The sequence below is a fragment of the Suricata suricatta genome, chromosome 1, assembly GCF_006229205.1.
Source record: "Suricata suricatta isolate VVHF042 chromosome 1, meerkat_22Aug2017_6uvM2_HiC, whole genome shotgun sequence".
Taxonomy (NCBI): domain Eukaryota; kingdom Metazoa; phylum Chordata; class Mammalia; order Carnivora; family Herpestidae; genus Suricata; species Suricata suricatta.
Window position 1 is genome coordinate 65,518,600 of NC_043700.1, and position 18,269 is coordinate 65,536,868.

Consider the following 18,269-nt stretch of genomic DNA (forward strand, 5'->3'; position numbering starts at 1 on the left):
CGAATTGCCTAGGGCTGGTGTGCCTGCCCTAGTTTCTGTCTGTGGCCTAGGAGTGGAGGTGGGGGTGGTGGAGTATCGAGGCCTTCAGCCCCCATTGCTGGAAAAGGAGCTGAATTGTCCAGATTGTCTGGGGGCTTTTAGAGGGAACTCAGGCAGCTTCTGATTTACCTAATTCTGCTCAGACACTTTGATGACATTATGTATTTTTGGGTTTTAGAACTATAAAAAAGCGCTGGAGATTATAACATGTATAAATCATCTAATTATCCAGAAGGGAAATAGACCCATATAAATATGCTGTTTCAAATATGTCAAATTGGCTGTCACGCATTTTATTTGTTCTCTGTATTATGCTCTAAACATTGCTTGTTTTCTGGTCATGTGGCAGAAGCATGCTGACACAGACACAACTCTGTAAATGGCACAAACACTCCCAGGGAAATGAGGCTAAGGGGTTATTGCTAGAGATTTCCATCCTGGGAAAAGGCCAGGAGGCTTATGTTCCTCTTTGCCAGGTGTAACAGTAGATAGAGGGGAGAATACCCAGTGCAATGAAATGTCAGGCACTTTGTCCCCTGGAAATGTGCCTATTTGGTGTCCTCCTGGTCACACATGAGAGATCAAGCCGTGGCACTCAACGTCACTTCACAGATTTATAAGGCTAGCTCTGAGAAGACAGGTAGTTTTCTTTCAAAGTGTTTCTCCTCCCTGTAGCCAGTGGATATAGTGGTATAGGTCAACAGGAAGGATGTCCTTAGGAGTGACTGAATAATTTAATGTCAGATGAAAGTGCACTTATTTTTAAATCAAATATAACACAATAACTGTAACTTCTTCTGCATACAGTTTTAAAGACAGCTACAATATAGAGCACAATTTAAGGAACTACAAACTTCTTGGTAGCAGTCAAACACCTTTATGAAAACATTTCAAAGATTATAAGGCTAAGAGTTTTTCAGTGACAGGCCAGGCCAGCTTGGGGCTGCCCAGGCCTGGTGTTAGAATGGATAGCAAAAGTATTAGCAAATTTTGTCTGACAAGCAGGACAAAGTGGGTACCTAAGAACCTAAGCTAAAGCCAGGATTATAGTTCTAGAAGGGCTATAGGCCCTGGAGAGTCAGGAAGGTTGTGAGCAAGGGTTGGGAACCCAGTGGAAGGCTCTGGTCAGCACAGAGCCAGGAATGAAGCATCCATTTGTAATAGGTCTGTAATCTATGTAACAAGCATGGGTCAATGACAGCAACTAAAGGCTTGAATACTTGGTTTCTCAGTGACTGGATTCCTCATATCTTCCTTTTCACTTTTTGAATGGCTCTGGGGAGGTAGATGAGCCTGAGCCCACAGTAGCAGCAGAAGGTTCACGTGACAAGAGCCGGGAAGTAAGAAATGTGAGTGAGAAGTCTGGAGCCAACGCACTGCCCAGTCTGGTCCTGGCGTCCCCAGCCCCAAGGAGAACCAGCCTTTACCACACTTGGGTCTTACAGTTGGAAGCCTCGAAGGATTTAAAGATTATTTTACTGCCAGCGAAACCCAAGACTTATCACTTAAAGTCTTGCATAAAGGTGTTAATTTGCTTCTGAAGCCGGTCATTTAACTTTTAGAAGAGTGAATTATAACCCCGCGCATTGGAAGTTTTTCAAACTGTGGATTGCTGGGCTCTACCTCAGACCAATTAAATTAGAATCTCTGGGGAGGTGGATAGGGCCTAGGTATTGATATATTTTAAAAGTTCTCAATGATTTTATTTTTCTTTAACTTTTTAAATTTAATTTTTTTATTTTAAAAAATTTTTCTTTAATGTTTTTTATTTCTTTTTGAGAGAGAGACACAGCATGAGCGGGGAGGGGCAGAGAGAGAGGGAGACCAGAATGGGAAGCAGGCTCCAGGCTCTGAGCTGTCAGCACAGAACCTGATGCGGAGCTCGAACCCATGAACATGAGTTCATGACCTGAGCCAGAGTCAGAGGCTTAACCAACTGAGCCACACAGGTGCCCCTAAATTTAATTTTAAATGCTGAAAGAATCATGAACTCTTCATTGTAAATAAAAATATGTAAAAATTACTTCCACTCCCTTTCTAGGTAGAGGTAGAGAGAGCACATGTAAGATATAAAGAATATAAAAAAGTATTTGTCTATCTGCCACCTCTTTCATAAATCATAAAGGTATAGCCAATAAATTGTCCCAAGATAAACACCCTTTCATAAATACCATACAGGTCAAGAAATCAAATGCTACCATAGGCTCTAGCCCCTTTCATGTTGCTTCTCCTCATGACTTGTCTTGCCTCTAGAAAGGTATAAAAAATTTCTCAGGGAATTAAATTTTTTTAATGTTTATTTTTGAGAGGGTGGGGAGAGGCAGAGAGAAAGGGAGACAGACAATCTGAAGAGGCTCCACACTGACAACAGAGTCCAATGCAGGGCTCGAACTCATGAACTGTTAGATCATAACCTGAGCTGAAGTCAGACGCTTAACTGACTGAGCCACCCAGGCGCCCCAAAATTTCCCAGGTAATTTTAATGAGTCTTATAATTGTCTTTTCACTTTGTTTTTCTCATGGATATTTTTTTATGGAGAGAAAGTACTTTAGGTATGTGGATCTGATCAGTCTCTCTGATTATATAGTATTAATCAACACCAACAATAAATATTTTTAATGTTACATGTGCATGCACAGGTTATAGGAATATGTGAATGTGATACTGTGGCAACACACGTTCAAGCCAGTACTCATTCAAGGAACTGAGGTTTATTTTTCCAAAGCAAAATTAAACTTTTCTCTTGAGCCACATAACACTCGATGGTAGAATATATCTTTCTGTTCAGTTTCATCAGTGACCATGAGCCACAGATGGCAGCTGCTTCCCCATTCTAGAATGAGGCTGCACCCCTCCAAGGGAAATAGGTTGCTGCACTGGGAGGCCTGGTGTTGCTGAGGCAAAGGATGGTGGTTGTGTGGGTTGGGCCACTTGGGGGTGATATATACAGGCCCAAATGGGAAAGCCACCTTGATGGCCATTTTAAATGTTGCCCAAGAAAATGGCCTGTAAAGAGTTGACCTCAGCAGAACAGAGGGCTGCCAGATCCAAAGGGACTGAGGAAACACCACCAGCCAGCCAGAGAGACAGTGATAGTGGTGTTTTTGAAGTGACTGCAAAATGCCCACCACATGGTCAGCTTTATATACCTGCACTAAGCCCAGAGAGCTTATAAACCCATTCATGACAATATAATGGAGTAGCCAGCATATTTCTACCATTATGACTTTTCTGTTCCCACTACCCTTCAACTCTGGAATAGCCTGACACAGACTCAGAGTGGGGTGAGTGGGCCTGTGGGTGAGGAATAGGTCTAGACAGGAAAAACAAATTTTTTCCTCCCCCTTTTCAGTAGGTTTTGGCTTACTTTTTTAGGGACAGCTGATTTCTGGGAAAAGAAAATCCTTTAAATTTAAAAGAAAATTTGAAAAATTTGACCCTGTTTGGATAAAGCATTTTGATTAGTTTAGGTGCAGCGTGTGTGTGTGTGTGTGTGTGTGTGTGTGTGACTAAACTGAGTGGAGACATTTTTAAAAAACCCAAGTATGACTAGAAAAATCACATCTAAGTTTTTTACCCAAGGCAGTTGAAAATCACTACTAAGCAACAGAGCAGGTTTGAATAGGCAGTGGGGAAAATGATGAAAATTGTTTTCTGTTTACGTCAAATGGATAGTTTCATCCACTGTGTTGGTTATATCCATACAGTGACTATACCGATAATTCAATGAGTGTGATCCTAAATCTACCATGATAACTTTCGCTCCTTGGTGCAATGGTGATTGTTGTCAAGCTGCCTGGGCTAGAAGAAGGGCCTTTGAGAAGTTCAAAAAAGATGCTAGAGGAATAAAAAACATTGACTAGTATTTCAAATTATCACTCTATCACTGCTATCTCCTTTAACCATTGCAAGACACCAATGGGGTCAGTGCTGTTATTAGTCTTCTCTTAGAGATGGAAAAAGAGGCTGGAGAGGTAAGGCTTCCTGTCACAAGGGACCACACCTGAAAAGAGAAGGAGGGCTAGAAGCCAGGCTCTCTCCCTTTGGAGCCCATTCTCCAAATATCTTACTCTTTAGCCTCTACTAATCCCTCTTGTGGCTGTAAGGGGAGGTATTGGTCTTCTAGTAAAGAGACCTTTTTAGGGGAGAATGGCAGTCAAGCAAATTTACTAACTCATGCAACTCTCATCTAATTCTGAAATATTACTTCACTAAAAATTAAATTGCTTTAGAAACAAAAGTCAGTGGAGACTTCTGTTTATTATAACCTGGCATCTGCTTAAAAAAATCTTTTAAAAATATTTATTTATTTTTGAGACAGAGAGAGAGCGTGAGTGGGCGAGGGACAGAAAGAAAGGGAGACACGGAATCCAAAGCAGGCTCTAAGCTCTGAGCTGTCAGCACAGAGCCCAATGCAGGGCTAGAACTCAAGAACCACTAGATCATGATCTGAGCTGAAGTTGGATGCCCAAGTGACTGAGCCACCCAGGCGCCCCACCTGGGGTCTGCTTTTAATTTGAGATGTGCTTTTCATGTTGACAGTCAGGTCAGTTATTCTTCTTTCTGTGTGAAAATAATAATATGGTTATGATAAAGCAACGCTGTCATGGCTTCCTTTCAAGAACTTAACATTTACCACCGAGAAAATCTGTGCTCATGGAAGTGAGCTTTAAGAGTTTTGGAACACAAAGAAAAATGCTTTTGGATAAATGCTTGAATTCTCATGAAGGTTAGCCAAAATCCACAGGTACTTCTAGGCCATTGTCAGTAGTGGAATTGTTCCTCTTCTTTCTCCATGTGGCAGAACGTTTAAAAGAACACAGAGATCTGGGTTCGGGTGCTAAAGTAACAGTTATAATTTTGTGGCATTTTATCACTTAGAAGATTGTTTTTCCCTTTTCTCTATATTTTAATTCCTTGATGTTTTATTTTGTATTGCATTGTAAAATGTAGTAGTTTTAGGATTATATACCATATGCTAATCTCTTACCCATCCCCCTGCTACACCCCAATATCACAAACTTCTTTTCCAGTGGGGGAAACGTTCCCTGTTGCCTTCCTGCCTTCTGGCTTTGTCATAGAAGGAAAAAAAAGAGCTTAAATGACACCCAGAGGTCATCAACCTTGCCTTTGTGCCAGGACACGCAGACTCCCCAAGCCAATTACTAACCTGTTTTTAAAACAACCTCCAATCAGAGAGAATCCATGACTTCTTTTTGTGAGCTGTTGCACTGTGCGAGAGTACACTATGCATGTCTCTGCCTATCTGTATGTACTCTTATCTCACCGTTCTATTTTTTTCCTCATTGACGTTAACCCTTTCTTACCTTTTTATAAACCTGTAGGCCCCTTCTTCTCAGAAGAGTTGGGAGACACAGGTTACTCTGAACAGTCAAGACAGTAAGGTGAGTCATAGCCCCCGGGAACCTGGGTGTTCCAAATCCTCCGCTACTTGGGATGGACAGCAGGGTAACGGAATTCCTCGTTTTACAAAGTATGGGTCTGGCTGCTGCTAAGCAAACACTCTCAACCCCTTTTTAACTGCAGGAGACTGACTTTTCCGAGTCTGTTTCCAAACAGGACACTAGAGGGCTCCCAGGGGCTAAGAATAAGTGGAAAATTATTTGAATGAAAACCACTTCTGTACGGCTTTTGTTTTTCCAGAATTTAAAATTAAAGTTTATTTTTTAAGCTATTAAAAAAAACCTTAGGCGTCTGAAAACTGGGGTACCAGCAGTCACTTCACACATAACCGTTTTGCTTTGCAATCAGTCGTTTTCAAGGGAGCTTTTAAAGCTGAGCTGAAATATCTGAAATGTGGAACACTCTTGACCATGAAATATGTTCTACTTACATGCTTCAGCCTTTAAAAGTCCTTTGCATTACAGTCAGGGATTACATTCTTCCTGGAGCCAAGCATGGGGCCAGCTGTGTAAGTAAGTAAGGTTGTTTCTGAGTTTTTCTTTTTCATAATGTGAAAAAATAGAGCTAGAGATTCCTTTATCTTCTTTCAGTTGACTTTTGTGGCAAGAAAAGGAATGAAAAGCAGTCGGATTTGTGTTTTGTGTCTGTGTGTGCGCGCGTGCGTGTGACTGAATCAATGTAACTTCTGTTAAGATATACGGACATTTTATGGCTTTTTATTACAATAATTCCCAATGCAGGATGTTGAAACATACTCTGAAGGAAAAAACTGTACCACCAGATTAAGAGAGTATGTTTCTGAAGCTGAATGTTAACACTTGTGCTTCTGCTCAGTTTGTAATGCAGGACTTTAAAAAGTAAACACAGGATAGTGATAGATAGTTTTTAACTTACAGATGTCTTAACTTATTTCTAAATGTCAAAAAGGAAAAGCCTGGGTTAGTCAAATTTGAAAACTTTTCTTTTGGAATCAAATGAAATGACTCTAGCTACAAGTTGTAAAAATGTTTTGGATTTTAGGGGTTTGTTTCCATTAATCTAAACTGAGTATCAAATCTATACATCTATCTTGTGTCCGTTTTTTAAGCTTTCTTTAAAACAACATTTCATGGTGGTGATGTTTATGAAACGAAAGGGTTACTTTTTTTTTTTTTCTTTACTCTTGAGGAGGAACTGAACTTGTTTGAGGTTGTGACTCAGTTAACTCTGTTTCCATTCATTCCCAGGCACAAGCCACACTTCTCCTTGGGGAGGCTGATAGGAGTTTGAAAGGTTTGTTGTGGCCAGTGTCACATTCCCAACTTCATCACCAACCCTTTACTTCCAACTCTGCTCTACCCACCGGAGACCACTTAGACACCCAAGCGGAGGTGACAGCTGAATTCAGGAAACCATGCATCATGTCAGCAGGAACCAACTGCAGACTTTAAAGTCGGTTCAACATGTGGAGGCAGCAGAGAAATGACCTGTCCAGACAAGCCGGGGCAACTCATAAACTGGTTCATCTGCTCCCTGTGCATCCCGCGGGTGTGTAAACTCTGGAGTGGCCGGCGCCCAAGGACCCGGAGGAACCTCCTGCTGGGCACAGCCTGTGCCATCTACCTGGGCTTTTTGGTGAGCCAGGTGGGACGCGCCTCTCTCCAGCAAGGAAAGGCGGCAGAAAAGGGGCACCAGAACCTCGATCCCGCCCAGGCACCCTTCCCTGAGATACCCTTGGATGGTACCCTGGCCCCTCCAGAGTCCCAGGGCAATGGGACCACGCTGCAGCTCAATGTGGTGTACATTACCCTACGCTCCAAGCGCAGCAAGCCCGCCAATATCCGTGGCACAGTGAAACCCAAGCGCAGAAAGAAATATGCAGTGGCATCTCCGGCCCTGGGGCAGGAGGCTTTGGTTGGACCATCCCTTCAGCCACAGGATGCTGCAAGGGCAGCCCATGCTGAAGTGCAGGGAGGAAACCCGGGTAAGGTTGGGGAACGACCCTGGAGGTTGATACGGGGTTCAGGGGTCCAAGTTGGGGGCTCAGATTTTCAGCGGCCCAAGACCAAGGAGAGCAACATCAGGATCTACAGCGAGAGCGCCCCCTCGTGGTTGAGCAAAGAAGACATCCTCAAAATGCGCCTGTTGGCGGACGGTGCAGTGGTAGGTCTTCACCCCGTTTCCTCTAAGAGCCGAGCGCGCCTGCTGGTGCTGGAGGGGAGCGCCCCGGGCTCTGTGCCTGGCTGCGGGCCGAGCCCCTGTGGACTGCTCAAGCAGCCCTTGGACATGAGTGAGGTGTTCGCCTTCCACCTGGACAGGATCCTTGGGCTCAACAGGACCCTGCCTTCTGTAAGCAGGAAATCAGAGTTCATCCAAGGTAACGGCTTCACATGCTTCGTTATTTGCAGCTGTTGGGGATTCGGATTGATTTTTCTCTTTTCCCTCACTCTCCTTTTCGAAATGATTTTCTCCACCCACGTTTCACATTTGGACAGCAGCAGCATGTCTTTCCATACGTTTAGCATTCTTTACTTTCCCAGCTTTAGGAGGATATGAGAGTTCCAGGGAAATGCTGTACTCAACATGCAAGAGTAAGCCCACACTGTGTCTTCTTTGCTCCCCGTTTCCCTCCCTGCACTTCCCAGTGGCTTATTAAATCTAATTAAAACCAGTGGAAATTTGCATGATGAGAAGAGGAAGCCGGGTGGAGGCAAAGAACTTGCTGACAGTCAGGCATATTATTAGAGAGGTTACTATGGAAGTAAGTAGAATTTCATTCGTTAGGAGTTTTTCAAAGGAAAGGGGAAATGGGTTATCTTTCTTCAGCAGATGGAATCTTTTTAAAAGGCCCAGAGCCAGACCATGTTAGCTTCGACCCTTCCGTTCTTTTACAATGGATTTAACCCCTTTATTTTACAGAGAAAATGAAGCCAAAAATAGGTAGTTTGTTCAGAATATTTGCTAACTAGCTATACGGTTTCCTCAAGCCTGCGTCTGTAGTTTATGAGCCTGATTTCTAGGACGCTCTCAGGTGACAGACAGTTCGGCAGGTTCTGGGCTATGTAGCCAGTCACTTTAGATGCAGGCAAAGGGGCTGATCTGTGGTCATGCTTAGGCCATATGAAGGATATTCTCTGAATCTTGAGGCTGTTCCAAGCTTTGAATACAAAGTAGGGTGGGTCAGTGGCTCATGTTTGCAAGCAGAATAATGCCAGAGGTTGCCAGTATGAATCTAGGCCAGCCCAACAGGCTAAAAAAGACCGCAAAGGGATCATAAACTCAAGGAGTATTTTCTCACTTTTTGTCATCATAAAATTTAGCATTTTATGGAGCCTGGACTGGGATGGATTAAGATTCTTGGGAGTGGCCAAGAACTAAACTGCATTTCCAATAGCTTTAGGATTATAATTTAGTCTTAAAATCAGTACTTCTTGAAGGACTAGTGACGTACTTAGAAGTACTTGGCATTCCTTACTTATCCTAGTTTATGTCTAAGTGCTTCAGGTTCACAGGGATGTTTTGATGTCTCGAGTTCACCAAATAGTCCATCATGATTGTGCTGATGTGAGATAGCTTCTCAAACACTTAATGAAAGGTTGGTAAAAGCTCATTTTTACTAGGTGCTCACTATTGGCTATGCACTATACTAATTGATTCATACATTCATGCATGCCTTGACCATATGTTTCTCACAATAGTGCTATAAGGTAGATACCACTATTATTTCCATTTAGTGGATGTGAAAATTGAGACTTCTTTAGCTAAAATAATTGGCCTCAACTTCCACAGCTAGTACGTGGCTAGTCAATGGCGAAGTTTCAAACGTAGACCCAGCAAACTGCAGAATATAAGCTCTTAACCACTGGGCCTAGGTGACTGTGTAACTTATAATCCTAAGTAGAACACCCTGGAGTAAAAGAAGATGTTGGTGGGCATTAAGATAACGGGTATGTACCAAGTCTGTCCTGGGCAAGGCAAGGCGTGGCCTAGGGTGACTCTTGTTGTCCTATACCGCCATTCACTATCATGTCATAACAGCCCTTGAGTGGAGAAGGGGAATTCTTGAACAGATCTGAAGCATGGTACTCCAATATGGTACTCCCCTGGGATGCTCGCGGATGGAAGTCGGAAGATTAAACTAGTGGGTAGGAACTTGGAGCTGTTCTGGCTGGATTTGAATTTATCAACCACCTGACCCAGAAATGTTACAGTATCTCTGTGTGCCTCAGTTTCCTCAACTGTGAAGTGACAATAATATCTGCCTCATGAGGTTATTAGTAAATCCATGAAAACCACGTGGAATGAGTGCTTGTCACCCAGTAAACCTTCAGTTAATATTGTTTATTTTTGTTACTACGCTGCACACGAGGTACCAAGTTCGCTGAGTCACTCACGTAGCCTCCGAGTCTCACATGCATATTATTTCTTTGCGTGACACGAGCAGGTCTAAAACCCTGGTTTCTTGATTGCTCAGTTAAACTTTTTCAAAACCAGGATTCCTTGTATATATTTAATTCTGTGCTCTGAATATCCAGCATTTGAGGGAATAAAGAGGACAGTTGCATTCAATTTCAAGGAGAGGTTTATAATCCCATTATAGCCTGGCATTCTTCTCTAGTTTTGGAAGTAAGTAGTGATGGAAAGAAACCAATAAGGTTGTATTGATAGGACTCTCAGTGTGATGAGTTAAATACCTAAGATTATATCTCAAACTATATTAGATCTGTTTTTGTTTTTTCACTTCTCCTATGTAGAGACATAAAATCAAGTCAATTTCCTCACGAGACTATGAGATGATTTGGATATAGTTATGAACACTCTACACAATATAATTCTACTTATGTAGGTTATTATATTGATATAAAATACATAAATAGTTCAGTTCTGGTCATGGTACGAGATATATTTGGACAGTCTTAGCTTCTTGGTATCTCACTCCATCCACCTATTTCTAGGATTTTCCTGACATGTCTTCCCTCTCCTGATTTCCACAGAAGTGTGTACTTTCCTCTAGGGTCCTCTTATTCTTCTTTTGGTCCAAGTTTAGATTTATTTCCGCCTCCCTGTCTACCTAAGGAGGTGATAGGTTTTATCTAGTTACTCAGGACCTATTTCTGCTTCATCCTATATCATCTCTTTGTATTATAGTTGTTTGCTTAATCATCATTTTGTTCCCACTAGGTCTCTAGGTCTGTGAAGGCAGAGATATTTCCTGTCTTATTTATCATTTGTAGATTTTAGTGGAGAGTCTGGCACATAGTAGGTGTTCAGTAAATGTTTTTGAATGAATGCAGGAATATTTTCTTGGCCTGAGTCCTAACAGTAAATCTGTATTTGCTTCCAGCTTCCCATACTCAGGACAAGTCCTACCATTTTTAGTCCTAGAGTCAGGCCTAGATTTCTCCTGGAGGATCTTATAAAGAGCTCATTATAGAGGTAGTGAAATATGTCCTTGGCAGTTTCGGTATTATGCAAATAATAAGGTTTGTAGAGCTTATTCTTATGAGGACCATCAATATGGTCTGCTGGCCTCACATTACAATGCAATTTGATAATGCATTTTCTGTAGGAGGAAGCGTTGGATTTAGTTTAGGTATATATTTCTCTGATGATCTGGCTTGGTCTAAAAGTAGATATTTTAAGATCTGGGAGAGTGAGTAGCCAGAAAATCCTGTAAGTAATTCTGTCCTAAGTGTTGTTTCTGTTCTCTGACTTTTGATTAATATTTGTGAAAATAAAAGAACACACCTAGTCTGTATTGTGAATCAAATATAGATATTTGGATTATCTAAGTAAATCTTTCCAAGAAACATGCAGTAGAAAAGTTTTTTAACCTTTAATTTTAAGTTGATAAAAGATAGAAGAAGATTGCTCTAGATCATACAATGAGTTGGTTATCCAGAAAGAACATTCTGGTCTTTCCTATTTTCATCAATATGCTTCCTTCAACAAATTCATTAAGGGGCCTTTAAGGTATGTCTTCTTTCTCCATCACTACAACATATTAGTATATCTGGTTATTTAATGTAGCAAAATAGATGGCTTACACAGTGATGCACCCTATAGTCTATGAGAGCCCCCTTTTTTTTTTCTCAAAGAGGCAACTACCTTAACCACAGCAAAAGTAATGCTGAGGTTATGGTATACTAGGCACTGTTTTGGGTACTATGCATGAGTTATCTCATTAAATCCTCATAAAAGTTTTATAAGGCAAGTACTCTATGAAAAACGTTTTGTAGACGTGGAGGTGGAGACCCAGAGTAATTACAAACTTCACTCGAAGTCATATAAATTGCCTGTATGTAAAAAAGATACATGAGATGCAAGGAGAGATGTATAAGAGAATCAAATGCTATTATTAAATCATATACTTGCCCCCAGCCTCTCACACGAATCTTTCTGTTGATTCAGTCCAAAGACAAAAGGTCTCAATTATAAAGCTTGTCTTCAGGTTTGTTTGTTTCTTAATTACTAAAACTGTGGTGGGTGATGCTTTCAGCACAGTACCACTAGCTCCAGCTAGCTTAGGACAGGTCCTTGACTGTAAAACTTGATGAATTCTGTGTGATTCTCCTTGACTACAAATAACATGTATGTGAAATTAGTGGGCTTGCTGACCTTGGACTGTATACCAGACCAGGTTTTGACAGGTGCTACTCAAAGAGAACCCAGAAAAGGAGGCAGGTGTACTTGGAGAAAAGCAAGGTTGTAATTAAGTAGGGAGTGCCAGTGGTGAACCATACTACAAAATCTACCAATTATCACTGGAGCAGATGCCTATCCTGTGCCTATCTATATGGAACATGCAAAATTGAGTTGAAATATAGCATCTGTTTTTAAAACACCAACTTCTGCAATAATGGCATCTTTTTCAGTTGTGAATTTATAGTGAATCTAGTGTTATGCATCACACCATTGCTGTGCTGCATGTGGTGTCCTATGTCTGTTATATCACTTAACCATTCTATAAAGCAGATACTGTTGATACTTTAAATTCAGGAATCCTGAAATTCAGCAAGATTTATGAAACTTGCCCAAGGACACAAAGCTAGTTAGCAATGGAACTAGAATTTGTAACCATTCTGTCTGATATTAAAGCCTCCCCAAATTGATTCTCTTGATTCATTTTGCCTTTCATATATAACTTGGTATAATTATAGTGTAGTGGAAAAAATGGGCAAATTTAGGCATGGTGATTTCCAATTTGCCACTACATCAACATATCTACCTAATTTCTTTTTTCAAGTCAACAGGTTAACATTAGTGATATTTTTATGCAAGGGAGGTATGACGTATCACTCTGAACATTGCTGCAAAGTTTTTGTTTTTTTTTTAATGCAAGCCAATGCTTACCAGATTTTCTCATTTTACCATAAATGATCATATATATGAAACATGACTGAATATAGTAGTGTATTTTCTGCCAAAGTGTCCTTGCAAAAGTCTTAAATCAGTTCAAAGGTCACTAGATACTATATGGTGCTGATACATTTAATTTTTTTAACAAAATATTCTAAAATGTTTGTCTAAGATTAGAAAAGCAGACTAATTCATATAAAAGTCAAGATCCTAAGAAGATCCAGCACCCCTCTGTGATCTTCAATTTAGCAGCTTTGCCAAAACTTCCCTAGCCGTTCTGTACAGTAATGTAAATGAATCCCAAGGGACACCATTTTGGTAGCATTTAAGCATTATATTTTTCATGCTCCGCATGGAAGATGCATTATGTATGCTTTATTTTTAGGATGCTGCCTTATTGCCACAGAGCTGTCATACTGAATTAAGGTAGCTTGGTCCAGGAATTCTGTATGTCAAGGCTGCTTAGATGACAAACTGTAGGCACCCCACCAACTTCCATTTAAATTCATTGTAGATTCCCAGTTGCTCACTGTTTTCCAACTTGCATTTCCTCATCTTATTTTATAGTAGGAGAAATATACTGTGTATTTTCCACTCTCTTTTTGCGTCCATGTGGGCAGCACTGTATGTGCTGAGCAATGGGGCAGTTGCCAAAGCAGCGGATGGCACCTGCACATTTCATGTGGGTTTAGGCTCCCAGGTAAGGACAGAAGCATTTTGTAGGGAATAATGAGCATTATCTCGATGCCTCACAACTTGGAAACACATGGACTCCAAATCCCAAAAATCTTGGACATATGTACCAGCTTTCTTAAAATATTTATTTGGGAGTGTAGGAATCACGTTTTATTGTTAAAAATCTGGATGCAAACCACATTGTGTTCTTTATCAGAACAGTCCTAAGGGTATTTCTTTAGCAATCAAACTGAGCTGGTCAGCTTAATACTTTCATTCACTGATGAACACAAATTTGCTGGGCAACCCCTCCTAGCAGCACTCGGTTCCAGTGTCCTGTTTGCTCACTACATACCTTTGTAGACAAGCAAGGGGAACTGGTAAACTTGTCTTCCAGGCCTCTGCAACTTGTCCCTTGATCCCACACATGGCTGTGATAAAGAGGACATGACTAGTTACCACAGCATAAAACATGCATGTGCCTCAGTTCCATGTGATCTGGTCATATTCATCTTTTCTCTTTTTAAGAAATACATTATTGAGCACCTGCTCTGGTCCAGCTGCTCTTCTAGTCATTGGGTGCTACATCAATGAGCAAAAAAGTCAAGAATCTCTGTGGCGCTAACACCAGTGGGCCATGTGAGGATTCAGTGGCCCAAAGGGAACCTTTTGCTATTGATTTCAGGATCCACGCAGAACCTTCCTGAGCTCAAGGTTATGATTTTTTCATTAGTACTGAATCTGTCACCATCTTTGGAATGGTCTAGGGACCACACGGGTGCAGAAGGACTAGACAGCTTCACTTCGATTTCAGTGAATGGGCAAATATTATAGTTGTATTCGGTCATAATCAAAAGCATTTACTTCCTATGTGTGAGGTACTGTTCTAACCATGGGGAAGAAGCTGTGAGCTCTCTAATCATATAGCTTTGTAGTTAAGAAGGTGGATTGTCATAGTTGTTTTCTAGGGCTGCCGTCATAAAATACCACAGGTAGGATGGCTTAAACAACATACGTTTATTTTCTAACAGTTCTGGAGGCTGAAAGTCTAAGACCAAGGTCTCCACAGGTTTGCTTTCTTCTGAGACTTCTCTCCTTGACTTGCTCTTCTCACATGGCTTTTCCTTTGTGTGTGCCATTTCTGATATCTCTTTGAATTCTAATATTTTCTTATAACACCACCAGTCATTTTGATGGGGTTTCACCATAATGGCCTCATTTTACTTAACTACCTCTTTTTAAAAATATTTTTTGTCATGTTTTATTTACTTTTGGGAGAGAGAGAGTAAGGGTGAGAGTCATAGAGAGAGGGAGGGAGACAGAATCCAAAGCAGGCTCTACACTGACAGCAGAGAACCTGGTGTGGGGCTTAAACTCACAAACCACAAGATCATGACCTGAGCCGAAGCCAGACACTTTACGGACTAAGCCACCCAGGCATTGTTTAAGTACCTCTGTAAAGGCCCTATCTCCAGATACAAGCGCATTCTGAGGTATTGAGAGCTTCAACATATAAATTTAGGGCAATACAATTCAGTTCATAATAACTAGCAATCTGGATTTCTGATTTGAATCCTGATTCTGAGTTGTGAATCAAGTGACTGTGTGACCTGTAATAAATTAACTTAGTCGTTGTGAACCTTGTTTCTTTATTAGTGTAATAGGGATGATGACAATAAAAATAATGATGATGACCGTGCTTAGCTCATGAAGTTGTGCAAATGAAGTGAGTTGATACGTAAAAAATATTTCTAAAAGTGCCTAACACATGAAAGACTCAGCAAATGTTACCTTTTATTTCCATCTGGTTTTATTATTTATTTATGTTTTTAAGGATTTTAATTTTTTAATGGTTTATTTATTTTTGAGAGAGACAGATAGAGACAGCATGAGCAGGGGAGGGTCAGGGAGAGAGGGAGACACAGAATCTGAAGTAGGCTCCAGACTCTGAGCTGTCAGGGCAGAGCCCAGTGTGGGGCTCGAACCCACAAACTGCGAGATCATGACCTGAGCTGAAGTCGGACGCTCAACTGACTGAGCCACCCAGGCACCCCTTTTCATCTGGTTTTAAAGCTGATTTAGCACTTTGTGCCGTGTTTGCTTAGATTTTCTTAATTTGCTTATCTAGATTAATGTTTACGTGAACTAAGTAAACAGGCACCTAAAGCGGTCATTCAAAGAAAGTGCTGGAGTTGATAGTAGATTATACCAGAATCTCTCACCTGTGGAGTACTGAACACTTTACATTTATTAGGTCACTAAATTTCACAATGACCCCATGCAGCAGATATTATTAGAAGATTTTCTGTGGAAGAAGTGAGACTCGGAAGATAATACATGCCCTCCAAAGGTCCACAGGTCGTGTGGAGCAGGGTTGGAAGAACTCCATAACCTTGTTCTTCATCACTGTGCTATACTATCTCCCATGAGCCCCTCACTTCATGTGTTTGCCTCCAGGGGTTGTAGCCTGGGACTTTCACAGTTAATCACACATTGGGATTGTAACCTGTTTTTCCCACTACTCTGCAGTCTGATTCCTGAATGTAACCATGATGCCTTAAGTATTCCCCTTCTCATAACAGTGATCTGGGGTCAGGAGGAGAGAGGCAGGTGGGTCTTTCCACCACTCCCATTTTCATTTTTCCAGTGACTCACAGGATTATGGAAACAGGGGAGTGACTGTTGAGAACAAGTTGGATAGACCCGGGTTATGGAAACCTCTGCATATCCTCACCTCCATTTCTCAAGTTTCTCTCTAATCTTTCTTAACTCATTTAGAGTGAGGACAATGAAATCACAGCTTACTGCAAGGATATCACACTAACCAAATTTCGATTCTAAGACCATTGACCATTCCTTGGAACTTCAGAGCTATAGATGAAACTTAAGGGACTCTGAAAAATTCATTCATTCATTCATTCAGTAACATTTTTTGAATGCTTGCTTTCATGCAGACATCATGTCAGGAGATGGAGGTCCAAAAGTGATTAATAAATAGTCCCTGTTCTCACAGAGCCCTCAGCTTAGAGGGTAGTGACAGCTAAGCAGATACATCATAGAAAATGTGTATGATAAAGACTTCAGCCAAGATATTTTTAGGAGACCTTGCAGGCATAGAGAGGGAAAAATTTAGCCCAGAATGTATGCATAGGGTGGTGGGTGGAGCCTTGTAAAAACTCCAGAGAGCTAATGTCAGAACTGGATCTTAAGTCACTGTGGGTGGAGTGAGAGATGGGGTGGGTGTCGGAAGAGTAGAAAGAACAGATGTGTGGAAAACTTGTGAAGGCAGAGGTGCTTAGGAGACTGCAGAGTTCAGAAGGAAACAAGGGGTTGGGAGGATCGTGGGTGGGGAAGAAGTAAGATAAAGCTGTGGTCTGTGGAGAGTGGCTGGGGTCATGTCATGTGAGGACATGGACTTTATCTTGAAGATAATGGGGAATCATTGAAGGGTTTGAAGAACAGGAGTGTTATAATGAGTTTTGCATTGTAGGAAGGTCATCCTGGGCAGGAATTCATGGCTCCTTTATCTACATTAATAAACACCAAACTGCCCAGGACTGGGTCACCCTAATGTGACCAGGACTTTGTTCACCAACTATGATTGTTGGTGGAACCTGGCGCAGTGACGTCATCATCACCACCCTTGGAAGTCACATTTGGTTTCTATTTTTCTAAATGGAATATCGAGATAAGAATTTTCTGGGAGTTTTCATTTATATTGTGGCAGTCCAGAGCAGACTTAGAAAGCAGAAGTTCCTGTCCGTTCCAGTCTGTTCAGAACAGAGAAGGAGAGTTTGTTTTTAAAGCAGAACTGATGATTTAGGCTGTTTAAGTCGTTTGTGATGGAGGAAGTCACAAGACAATCTCCTTTCCTGCTTCCTCAGCTTCACACTTAGCTAACTCTTGAGGAAACACGGAGATTATTTTAACTCAGTCCAACCTAGAGGAAATGAGTTATAAAGGGAAAACCAGTTATATAATTAAATAAATACCTTGTGTGTTGTTTGAAAGAGATGTGTTATTAATCACCCAGAAGTCTATTTCTGGGACAAGTCCCTGTAGTCAGGTTTTGGTTGGCTATAGAGAACGTATAATTGGAAATTTATAGAATTCTGCCTCTTTTCTGCCTCTTCTTTTTTTTAAATTATAAACACCTAACCTAAGTTTGGTTCTTTTAAAATATTTGACAGTGCTATATTTTTAAGTATTTCACTAGATCCTCACCCCTGAGATAGATTTGGAAGGTATTCTCAGACCTTGGGGAACTCAGTGCCTCAGTCAAGGGGGTTGAAGGAGTACTGTGGAGACCAGGGAGAAGTCAGGAATAGAATCAACGTTTGTGATTTCCTTTTCTGCCACACCCCATGTTCTCAGCTCCTTTTCAGCAAAGTCTCTTCGCCTTATTAACTGCGACATTTCAGCACATAGCTACGCGAAGGCACAGGATTTCTTCATTTCTTAACTTTGCCCTGGAAGCTCAGTCTTTAGGTTAGTCCTTCACTCGTTCCCTTCAAACACTTGTTCAACTGGCAGATATTTTGGTTTAATTTTTATTATGTGTGCACACTTGTCTTTTTGCTACTACTCCCTTGCCTGGCCCTGGGATCTTGTCGTTCTTCCATGTTTGCTAGGCCTCACTGAGTTCATTCTGTCCGAAACCCAGGAACTAAGATGTCCACTTGAGGACCATTGTAAACATTTGTGTTTTGAATAAGTAAATTAACACTATGTAAAACCCTGAGCAGGGGGTGCCTGGGTGGCTCAGTCGGTTCAGCATCCAACTTCAGCTCAG

At 41.2% G+C, this 18,269-nt stretch overlaps 1 protein-coding gene across 1 annotated transcript in view; it reads left to right on the forward strand.

The window, feature by feature from the left end:
• Positions 1 to 5,415: 5,415 nt before the first annotated feature.
• Positions 5,416 to 18,269, forward strand: part of GASK1B (golgi associated kinase 1B) — a 46,786-nt gene continuing 33,932 nt past the window's right edge. Inside the window, exons 1-2 of the mRNA XM_029950724.1 lie at positions 5,416 to 5,445; positions 6,691 to 7,820. Coding sequence (XP_029806584.1) covers positions 6,926 to 7,820 — 895 coding nt within the window. The 5' untranslated portion in view covers positions 5,416 to 5,445; positions 6,691 to 6,925. The remainder of the gene's footprint in view (positions 5,446 to 6,690; positions 7,821 to 18,269) is intronic.